We start from the raw sequence: 12,214 nt of genomic DNA on the forward strand, positions 1-12,214 counted from the left end.
CCATTCGATAGGACCAATAACATTGATACTGTATTTAAAAAATAAATTTTAGGTGCCTTTCCCTAACTACCATTTCATCCAGGGTGAACAAAATTGTTTATAGCTTAGACTGTAGTTTCTTATTCCCCGACTCTATATACCGATTTTCATTAAATTCTCTTTACCCATGTTCTTAAGATGTCAGGTTTCCGTTCTGTTCTTGGCAGACTTTAACGTTGTGATATGCGGAGTAATTGTGATGCTGTGTTGATTTTGTGCAATTTATTGTGAATATTGTTTCTGTCGGTGAGTGTCTGTGAAGTTGAGAAGAAGGTGCACTGTTGTGTACCTCTCTGTATTTCAGATGACACTAAAAAAAGCATGAAAATTGATGTTCCATAGTTTCCCTTCTGAGTGCGGTTTAAGGGAGAAATGGAAGCAAACTATTTCTAGGCAAGGTGATATAGTAGGATCTCTTTAGGTACCTAGCAATTCTCATAAAACAGATTTCAGTGTAAGCACATCAATCAAATTTCCTTCTGTTTTCATTGTGTATCCTGTTCACAAACAGGAAAATGTCAAATGCAGGAAGCATCCAGCTCCCTAAAATGATGTATTGCCATTAAAATTTTCTTTTGCTAGTGGCTTTATGTCGCACCGACACAAATAGGTCTTATGGCGGCGATGGGATAGGAAAAGCCTAGGAGTGGGAAGGAAGCGGCCATGGCCTTAATTAAGGTACAGCCCCAGCATTTGCCTGGTGTGAAAATGGGAAACCGTGGAAAACCATCTTCAGGGCTGCCGACAGTGGGATTCAAACCCACTATCTCCTGGATGCAAGCTCACAGCCGCGTGCCCCTAACCGCATGGCTATCTTGCCCGGTCCTTCAAAATTTAGTAAAAGTTCCGATTCAGATAACGATGAACATATCATATCTTAATACATCAGCCACAAATGAAAAAGGAGTACAAGTCTCGTTTCTATATCAAAGAAAGTCTACAAGTATCTCTGCTAAATCTTAAAAAAAAAAAAAAAAAAAAAAAAAGGATAAGAAAATTAAATACCAGATTACTGAAAAGCAATCTGTAAATTGAGAAGTAGGATACGGGTAATGAAATCAGAAAAAAAAAAAGTTTTATGATATCTGAACTTGACCAAAAAACAAAAAAAACAAACCAAATTGAAAAGCATGCTAAAATTGGTCATTTAGGAGCTTTATTCCTGTTAGAACGAATTTAATTTTATTCTTCTTTCTTCATCCGTTTATCCTCCAGGGTCGGTTTTTCCATCGGACTCAGCGAAGGATCCCACCTCTACCGCCTCAAGGGTAGGGTCCCGGAGCACCAGACTTCGGGTCGGGGGATACAGCTGGGGAGGATGACCAGTACCTCGCACAGGCAGCCTCACCTGCTATGCTGAACAGAGGCCTGGTGGAGGGATGGGAAGATTGGAAAGGACAGGCAGGGAAGAGGGAAGGAAGCGGCCATGGCCTTACGTTAGGCACTATCCCGCCATTTACCTGGAGGAGAAGTGGGAAACAACGGAAAAACACTTCCAGGATGGCTGAGCTGGGAATCGAACCCACCTCTACTCAGTTGACCTCCCAGGGTGAGTGGACCCGTTCCAGCCCTTGTTCCACTTTTCAAATTTCATGGCAGGGCCGGGAATCGAACCCGGACCTCCGGGAGTGACAGCTAATCACACTAACCACTACACTACAAAGGAAAACACAAATTTAATTTTACGGGAAGAAAAAAGAGAAATACACCACTAAATATAGCGTAACGGGCATAACATTGCTCACCAAACAGCGGCTTCAATGCGAATGTCAAAATATCAGATGTGCGGAGGAAAAGATTGGATCGCTGATAATTGGTGAAAGGGCGATTAAACCAAAAGTTATTTATGACCGCAATCTCGATCCGCTTATCGGATACTCTGAGGCACTTAATTAAAGGAATCGGTAAGAAGTGACAAACTCGCTATCAGATTTCTCTGCTTCTTTCATGAATTACTTATTTTGTTTAAGCATATTGTAAGAAATACTTTGTAGAAAATAAGTCAAACAATTGCTCTTGTTCTATCTTTGATCTCATATCTGTTTGCTGCCTTCTGAAATTACTAGTTTTAATGAATTTTTATAGTTTTTCATATATGAACATGTTGCAATGAGCGGCTGAGACAGAATAGTAAAGAGAACTCTAGTGGCGCTTATCGGAAATTATCTCGAGGACAAGTTTAGTGTGCTGTATTTCTCGGCCTTGTGTATCTCGTAGGCAATGGCCAGGTGCAGGTCTTTTGAACTGACACACGTAGGGGACCTGCGCATCGTGATGAGAACGAAATTCAACCAGCCCTCGTGCCAGCAAAATTAACCAATTATGGTTAAAATTCCCGACCCTGCCGGGAATCAAACCCGGGACCCCTGTGGCCAAATGCCAGCACGCTAACCATTTAGCCATGGAGCCGGACAAATCGTTCTGAATGAGTGGAAGCAGTCCTGTAAATGCACTCGCTTTTGTGAAGTGACTCTAATTTTTCATCAAACTTAGCTAACAATTTAATTAGTTCTATGTAATTCCCTCTGTTGTTGGATTCACTAGCCTCATTGTGCCCACGGAGTGGTAACTGTTGCTTCCCCAAAAAGCATGTCACTGCAATCAGCCGTTTCAGAATTTTACTGTTTTTCTTAACGGCTTCATTGTGCCTTAGAACATTTTCCTGCTTCTGCTTATCCAACTGCAAATCTATCCTAGTTTTACCAAAGGTACCTAAGGATATCCATGCGTGGATATGACAATCGTTCCAAGGGGAATTTTCAGTAACAAACAAAACAATGCCAACAGAATAATTTGTTTATTGACTCAGAGCCAGAGAGCCAAACAGTTTTACTGTAAGTTTCTGGATTGAACGTGCGAACACAATTCTTGTTTTCTGTTTTTAAATTTTTTATTTAAATTTATTTAAATTTGCAAGGGAAGAGAGAGGTCTCCCGGCTTTAAGTATTTGAATCTTTTCATCAAACGAAAGGCCAGTAAATGGCTTTTCAAACAGATTTACAATTATATCCGTTTTAGACTCATCCATCGTTAATACGACACATGTAGAGAATATAAGAAAACACCAAAAACGACGAATAGCACAGGGACAGCACACATAGAATGAACTCACTAATCAGCAAAACACACAATGAATGAACTCATTGGTCAGCCACAACTCAAGCACTTGAGGTAAGTCACCCCAGTGGCATTTGTCATTTTCGTCAGGTTGGGTTCTCGCTAGGGGGTAATCCGTGGGTCCCGTTCGCAGTAAACTTGGACATGTTGACTTTCTCCAAATTGCTAACAGATGGCAGAGAGTAGCACGTGTATGGGGTGACAAAGTGTGACCAAGTTTCAATTGCAGCGACATCAATCGGAGGACTTCAGAATTATGTCTGCCACCGAATGCAATTTTAAGATTGAATGCCTTACATCCTTAACTCCTCCATTTGCTGTCTCTTTCTTTCAAGAGTGGAACAGATGGCGAGACTACACCAGCACCACATGTAGTCAAGCAACGGAACTAGTACAGTTGCGCAGAACTTTTGAACTTTTGAGAGATGAAATCGTTAATATTTGACTTGAAACAACCTAAAATCATACTTCGTACAGTTCTTTGCATTATCGTAACGCATGCAATGAATGCCTTGCATTCAAGGAGAATACGCCCCTGGTATGGAAGTGAAACATAAACAATAACTAGCTCAGAAAGAAAGCAAATAGAAGCTTTGAAATGTGGTGTTACAGAAGAATGCTGAAGATGAGATGGATAGATCAAATCATGAATAAGACACTGAATTGAATTGGTGAGAGGAGATCGCTTTGGCTAAATTTGAAGAGAAGAAGAGATTGAATGATGGGACACATCTTAAGACACTCAGGACTTTGTTCATTTGGTTTTTGAGGGAAATGTAAGAGGTAAGAACGGTAGGGGAAAACCAAGGTATGAATATGACAAGCAGATTAGAGCAGATGTAGGTTGTAGTATTTAAGTAGAAATGTAAAGGTTAGCACAGGATAGGGTGACATGGAGGTTGCATCAAACCAGTCCATGGACTGATGACTCAAACAACTTAACAACAACATAACGTTTTAGCTCAACCATAAGAGTACATGATAAACTTCATCCGAGTTTACCTTGTGTTTTTCCAGGTTGAATATTGGGGTGATAACAATAATAATTTCATATGACCATTATTAGCCTGGTGCAGTTCTTGTAAAGCAGACCCTCCAACAAGGGTGGGCAGCATCTGCGGTGTGTACAAAACTGTGAGTTAGTGTGGTGGAGGATGATATTGTGTGATGTGCATGAGTTATAGGAAAGTCCAGGACAGTATAAACCCCAACAATCCTCACTGCTCACAATTGAAATACCACGACTCAGCAAGCAATCAAAGCCAGGATTCTGTGTTCCAAAGTCAGCCACGGAGCTGGACCATTTGGGAGGAGCAAGACATAGATGTTCTCCTACAATTCAGAATATGTCTCTTTGTCTAGTTAACTCATCATGTTCCAGTAATTACTAAAGACTGTCTGGCTCCATGGATAAATTGTTAGCATGCTGGCCTATGGATGTAGCGGGTCCTGGGTTTGATTCCTGGCTGGGCCGGGAATTTTAACCTTCATTGATTAATTCCAGTGGGTTGGGGGCTGGGTATGTGTGCCATATTCATCATTAGAATTCATCATAGGTAGGGGCCCATCCTCACAGATGCGGAGGTCGCCTATAAGGTGTCGACTTGAAAGACCTGCATCAGGCCCCTTCAGAGGCCACACGCCATTATTATTTTATACTAAAAACTGATGATGATGCCTGTTGTTTAAAGGAGCCTAATATCAATCAATCAATCAATCAATCAATCAATCAATCAATCAATCAATCAATCAATCAATCAATCAATCAATCAATCAATCAATCAATCAATCAATACTGATCTGCATTTAGGGCAGTCGCCCAGGTGGCAGATTCCCTATCTGTTGTTTTCCTAGCCTTTTCCTAAATGATTTCAAAGAAATTGGGAATTTATTGAACATCTCCCTTGGTAAGTTATTCAAATCACTAACTCCCCTTCTTATAAATGAATATTTGCCCCAGTTTGTCCTCTTGAATTCCAACTTTATCTTCATATTGTGATCTTTCCTGCTTTTATAAACACCACTCAAACTTATTCATCTACTAATGTCATTCCATGCCATCTCTCCGCTGGCAAACCGGAACATACCACTTAATCGAGCAGCTCTTCTCCTTTCTCTCAATCCTTCCCAGCCCAAACTTTGCAACATATTTGTAACACTACACTTTTGTCGGAAATCACCCAGAACAAATTGAGCTGCTTTTCTTTGCATTTTTTCCAGTTCTTGAATCAGGTAATCCTGGTGAGGGTCCCATACACTGGAACCATACTCAAGTTGGGGTCTTACCAGAGACTTATATGCCCTCTCTTTTACATCCTTACTACAACCCCTAAACACCCTCATAACCATGTGCAGAGATCTGTACCCTTTATTTACAATCCCATTTATGTGATTACCCCAAAGAAGATCTTTCCTTATATTAACACCTAGATACTTACAATGACCCCCAAAAGGAACTTTCACCCCATCAACGCAGTAATTAAAACTGAGAGGACTTTTCCTTTTTTGTGAAACTCACAACCTGACTTTTAACCCCGTTTATCATCATACCATTGCCTGCTGTCCATCTCACAACATTTTCGAGGTCACGTTGCAGTTGCTCACAATCTTGTAACTTATTTATTACTCTGCAAAAAGCCTTACCTCTAGGTCATCAGCCCATAATGGTATGAAATGAGATAAAATGTAATTATAAGTTAAAAACTTCATTTTCCCGTATTGAACTGAGATTCACAATTGAAATGTCAAAGAGGTTCAACCTTTTCAATACAAAACGTGTATTGAAAACGTGTTGTATAATTTCTTACAGAACCAGCAATAGAAACATAGATATAGTTCACAATTCCAAATCAGTTAACAGGTCTGACACTTATGCAATGTCAGGTGTTTACCGTTTTCAATGCAATAACTGTCTTTCCTCATATGTCGGACAGACCGGGCGCAGCTTCAAAGTTAGATACTTAGAACACGTTAATGCCATCAGATATAATAGATTTTCCGCAATAGGCCAACATATACATGACTTAAAGCATAATTTTACCACCATAGAACAAGACCTAGAAATTCTCAAAAACATAAACAAAGGCCCTTTACTCGACGTTACGGAGAACTGTTTTATTCACCTAGACCAATTTTTTAACCCTAACTTAAATCTTAACGAAATCTCAGAAAAATCCAGCATTCTTTTCGACTACCTAATAGAAGTCTTTAGAGGTATAAAAACCACGAGAGAAAAATCGATCTTTCACGCTCTCCACAGCACTCTTTTACGTCCCACACCACTGCCACTCCGCCCTCCTGACCCACCTTAAACTCCGCCTCCCTACCCCTCTCCTCTCCACTTCCCCTCCCCACCCCTCTCACTCTAACTTCGCTACTCAGTCACACCTTCTCACTAGTCCAGAACTCTTCTTACACCACACACTCAGCACGCCAAACAAGGTGAGTCTCATATTCTATCACCCTTGACCGAACTCGATTTAGACTTCCATTTCACTAACTTCGTTTTTCTTTCCTCTCTTAAAGATTCACTACCCTGTTGAGCTGAGACTAATTTGAAGAGCAACCTTATTCAATCGCCCAACATCAGGTGTCCCGGCCTCGACAAAAAATTTTTTTATTGGTTTGACTATATAACATCGGACCTGGACTTATGTGCCTGAAGTGAACAACAGAAGAGTGGACAATTTTACCATTTTATTTTTACCACATAGTTTTATCACCATATTCAGACTCTCATGCTCATAGCATCAGTTCAATTTTATGCATAATTTTTACCCATCAAACCACTATGTTTTATGTGTCACATCACATCATCATATTTTACTCAAGTTTCTCCTAGCTTTTATGACAAAGCAGTTTACCATTTGTATTCAGCCATACAAGAGTTATTAATGTAAATCATTCATGACATGTACTTTGCCTATTTGTTGATCTTTGTTAGCTGATGATGACGCAGTGAGCGTCGAAACCGGTCCTTATTATTCAATAAATATTATGTTGTGAACTTCTTATACAACACGTTTTGTATTGAAAAGGTTGAACCTCTTTGACATTTCAATTGTGAATAAAATGTAATGACAATTTAAAAGTCCAAAATTCATCCACTGACCAGAATTCAAAATGTGATGATGAAGAATGAATGGATGAATATGAATTAAAAATAATCAGCAGATCCAACTCACAATACTGCAAGTTAAAAATGATTCCAAAATTGATCCACCAACTAGAATTCAAAAAGACAATGATGAAAAATGGTTATGAAGTTAAAACAAGCAGTGGATATGACCCAAAATGTCCCATCTTCCCAGAAACTATCTTAAAACAATAGTATTTCTGACCAAGGGACTGCTTCCAAAGTACAGTCCTGAATCGATGATGCTTGTTGTGTCTAAAGGGATCCTAAATCCTGGTCAGTGGCCCCTCTTAATGGTACTTATCACTAGTAATATAGAACCATGATATTTCTCATGTTGCGATACTAATCAAAAGTAGCGTAGAAACGGTGTTCCACACTTTATGGTACTACCCACAAGTATTGTACGTCACACAGGTAATGCAGATCTAAGGTGTTTCTCACATAATGATGCCACTCATAGGCAACGCAAACCCATGGTGTTCCTCACCTAGGTGTACTAATCACAGGGACCTGAACTATCCCATGATCTTCCTCACATAGTGGGTACGGATCACAGGCAACGCAGTTCCACGGTGTCGCTCATATAGTGGTACTAATCACAGGCAACGCCCAGACCTGTAGTGTTTCTCACATAATGGTACTAATCACAGACAATGTAAGCCCATGGTGTTTTGCATATTATGGTACTAATCACAGGTACTGTAAACCCACAGTGAACCACTCACCACACCTAATGTGTACCTAACATAGTGGTACTACTCACAAGTAAAGGCGACCCATGGTGTTACCTGCGTGATGGTACTAATCACAAATAGTTTCATGGTTCTAATTCAGTCATCCTTTGGATGCCCCTTTTAGTTGCCTCTTATGACAGGTAGGGGATACCGTGGGTGTATTCTTTGTTTGCATCTCCCACCCACAGCGGGTGTATATATATATATATATATATATATATACTAAAAACCAACGATACTCACAGTAAATATTGCAATTGTAACACCAAGAAAGCCTCCCCCCAGAACGTCCCACCAGTGATGCCTGAAGTCTGTTATTCTTGTGATGGAGCAGACGAGAGCCCACTCTACACACAGGTAGTGTAACCAAGGTACCAGGCTGCATGTGAGGTTACCTGGAACTCGGATCTGAATGAACCACTGCAACAGAATGAAATATGATCATTAAGCAACTATTCCACCTATGAAATCACTAGTGGGATCTGCAGGAGCACTCTAGCATCATTATAATAATTTGAAATAACATTTTGAGAATAGGTTCACCCCATCAGGTTTCAGACTGAGATATAAGAAATCTAGCATTCTTATGCTAATGAATAATCCTGGAGTCATTTCGGTAGCAAAATGTCTACTTAAATTGTGTGTGTTGGGTTGAAATTAGATCATACGATTTGACAGAGTAAAGTGTACAATTAAGGTAAATATTTTTACCACTTCATGACAGTAATAGTAATTTCAACTAGACTTATAGGATTATATAGACCTGATACAGGAGAGCATGGGGGGAAATCCATGACAGGCTTCAGTTAGAAAATAATTATATTGGCAGGGCTGACCACAAGTATAAAATTAGACAGGATTTTAGCAAAATCAATTGGGATAAATTTTCATTCATTGAGAAAGGTGTGAATGAGTGGAACATTTTACCAGGGGAAGTGTTTGACCCTTTTCAAAAATCTTTACAGATATTCGAGGAAAGAATAAACAGAAACAGAGAAAGGAAATTAAATATTAGAAGGCATTCAACCTGAGCAGGTTATTGTAAATAAAGAATTTTTGTGAATAATTTAATTACATCCCCTTGTCTATGAAGATTGGACGGCTGAAGTAGGGGACTGCCTGTAGTGGTGAATTACAGTGAAGACTTGGAGGGCCCTGGGACCGCTACGGTAGGTGTGAAGGCACTTCAGGAACTCTGAAAAGCTGTGGCAAAAGGGGCTCTGGTTAAGATGCAGCATGTCGTTATGCATGTTAGGTACCCAATTGGGGAAAAAACTAAAATTAATGCATTTTAAATTTAAATCTTATAGCAATTATATAGTATTATTTGAAGTGATTACACATACTGTATTTGAGTTGATTATGTATGTAAGTACAGAAGATATTATAAGTATAATTTTGTAAATACTGTCATATAAATTTACTAAGGATGAGCTGTGTGTTTTTAGTGTAAATTGTATAATACTTTATTTTAGGAAAATGTCTTCTTTTCTTTTTAATTTAAAATTTAGTGCTTGATAATAATGTACTTTTGTGTATCATTTGTCACCGAGGTAGACACCTTATTTGCAAATAAAGTGATTTTGACTTGATTTGATTTGACCTGTTAAATAAAGTCATGGAAAATTGTGTTCATTATTCTCCAGGCAGAGGGATTTCTTACCAATCCTGTATATTATTGAACACTGTTCCACTGCACCAGCATATAATTTTTCAAATAAATTGTATTATAATGGCATGTAATCTTTATTGTCATCTACATTTATGTATTACTGATACTTAATTATTACAAATAGTATAATAATATACTGCTTTAAAATTCAAGACAAAGGTATTTAAGTTAAAGATAAGCCGCGTAATGGAAGGAAGAAGATACGAGAAGAAACCTGTGCTGGAGTCTGTTTTTCAATTGAACAATCTCCTATGAAATTGACTTGTAAACATGCTTCGGAACTTGGTATACCGAGGACAACAATGCGAGATTACATTAAAAAAGACCTTAAGTTCAGACCTTTTCGACGACGTTCGTAAGTGAGTTTTCGGGTAGAGACCAAAATGAGCGCATTTTAGCATGCCGTGCTTTGTTAACTAAAATCCGAAATGCAGTGAGCCATGCTAAGGTTGTGTTTTCAGTTTGTGCCTTTATCACAGTTCACATGTAGAAATGTTGTAGTGTGGTCCAAAGAGAATCCTCATTACAGAGTTGAGTTGGATAGGAACCCGCCTCACGTAATGATATGGGCAGCAATGACATCACAGCATCTGCGTAGACTGTACTTTTTTGAAGGGACTGTGAATGGCGCGAATTATTTATACATGTTACAAACATGGTTAATACCCCAGCTTGAGAAAAGGGGCCTCACAGAACACATATGGTTGCAACAAAATGTAGCGCGTGACCACTACACACTTTCAGTGCTCGAGTTTCTAAACAAACATTTCCCAGGACGGTCGATAGGTCATGGTTCATTAGCAACACCAGCTCCCTTGAAATGGCCACTAAGAAGTCCTGACCTCACCACACCTGACATTTGTTACGGGGAGTCGTTTAGGAACATGTACTTGCATGTCATTATGCTACAAACGAAGAACTGCGCAATGCTGTTGAGGAAGCTTTTCACACTATAACTCCAAACATGCTCAGAATAGGTCAAGAAGAACATTGAGGCATAATAGAACTGTGTGATCAAGAAAGTGTGGTTTGATGTACCAGAAAGAAGATGGCCCCTCCTAAATCAAGAAGATATGATTAGGTCCAAAAATGTACAAGGAAGATAAGTGTGACAGAGGGCAATGCAGCTGGCAGAAATAAATAGCAGCAGTGTACTCAGGAGGCAAAGTACTAACTGGGGTACTAATGGGCACAGCAGTAGGTATAACTGGCAAATGTTATTCCTGGTTTGGCAGATTCATTTATCTGTTCAGAAATGAAGAGATGACCTAGAATTTTCCATATTGTAATGTTTCTATTTACTTCAATAGTACCGAGCTCGATAGCTGCAGTTGCTTAAGTGCAGTCAGTATCCAGTATTCGGGAGATAGTGGATTTGAACCCCACTGTCGGCAGCCCTGAAGATGGCTTTCCGTGGTTTCCCATTTTCACACCACCAAATAAATAGCAGCAGGGTACTGAGGAGGCAAAGTACTAACTGGGGTACCAATGGGCACAGCTGAGGTATAACTGACATATGTTATTCCTGGTTCGGCAGATTCATATGTCTGTTCAGAAATGAAGAGATGAGCCCTGAAGATGGCTTTCCATGGTTTCCCATTTTCATACCACCAAGTGCTGGGGCTGTACCTTAATTAAGGCCACAGTTGCTTCCATCCCACTCCTAGCCCTTTCCTGTCCCACTGTCACCATAAGACCTGTGTATGTCAGTGCAACGTAAAGCAACTTGCAAAAAAAAAAAACTTCAGTAGCAGGTTTTAAAAAATCAGAGTGAAGAAAAACTACTTACCATCACAAACAGTGCATTGTAACATGCCAGTGCTGCATGTCCTGATGGAAATGACCGAGTAGAATCGCTGACAGCCCATGTGCTAATATCCTTATTGGTGCAAGTGTACTCCGTTATGTAACTGTAACATTACAGATGTAAAAAGTTTTATTAAACAAAGGGACAGTCCAGACATATTTAAACAGATGTGTTCTTGTATTTATGTCTGTCTGTCAGACTTCAATCAGTCAACATTGATATGCATTTAGGGCAGTCACCCAGGTAGCAGATTCCCTACCTGTTGTTTTCCTAGCTTTTCCTTAAATGATTGCAAAGAATTTGGAAATTTATTCAACATCTCCCTTCGTAAATTATTCCATTCCCTAACTCAACTATCTGTGAATGAATATTTGCCCCAAATTGTTCTCTTGAATTCCAACTTTATCTTCATATTGTGATCTTTCCTACTTTTATAAACATCACTCAAAACTTATTTCTACTAATGTCATTTCATGCCATCTCTCCACTGACAGCTCGGACCATGCCATTTAGTCGAGTAGCTCGTCTTCTCTCTCCCAAGTCTAGCCAGCCCAAACCTTGCAACATTTTCGTAATGCCACTCTTTTGTTGGAAGTCACCCAGAGCAACGATAAGATATCTATTAGGCCCGTTACTCTTCTATTATGACATATGGTGTAAATGGTCAGTTACAGATTATGTCTTTGCTTATATATTTGTGATTCATT

The 12,214-nt window shown here is 39.4% G+C and overlaps 1 protein-coding gene across 1 annotated transcript in view; it reads right to left on the bottom strand.

The window, feature by feature from the left end:
- Positions 1–12,214, bottom strand: part of LOC136872299 (phospholipid phosphatase 1) — a 94,712-nt gene that overhangs the window by 11,296 nt on the left and 71,202 nt on the right. The window contains exons 5-6 of the mRNA XM_068227317.1: positions 11,490–11,610; positions 8,272–8,448 (exon numbers count right to left, since the gene is read on the bottom strand). Coding sequence (XP_068083418.1) covers positions 8,272–8,448; positions 11,490–11,610 — 298 coding nt within the window. The remainder of the gene's footprint in view (positions 1–8,271; positions 8,449–11,489; positions 11,611–12,214) is intronic.

Source organism: Anabrus simplex, chromosome 4 (assembly GCF_040414725.1).
Source record: "Anabrus simplex isolate iqAnaSimp1 chromosome 4, ASM4041472v1, whole genome shotgun sequence".
Classification (NCBI taxonomy): Eukaryota; Metazoa; Arthropoda; class Insecta; order Orthoptera; family Tettigoniidae; genus Anabrus; species Anabrus simplex.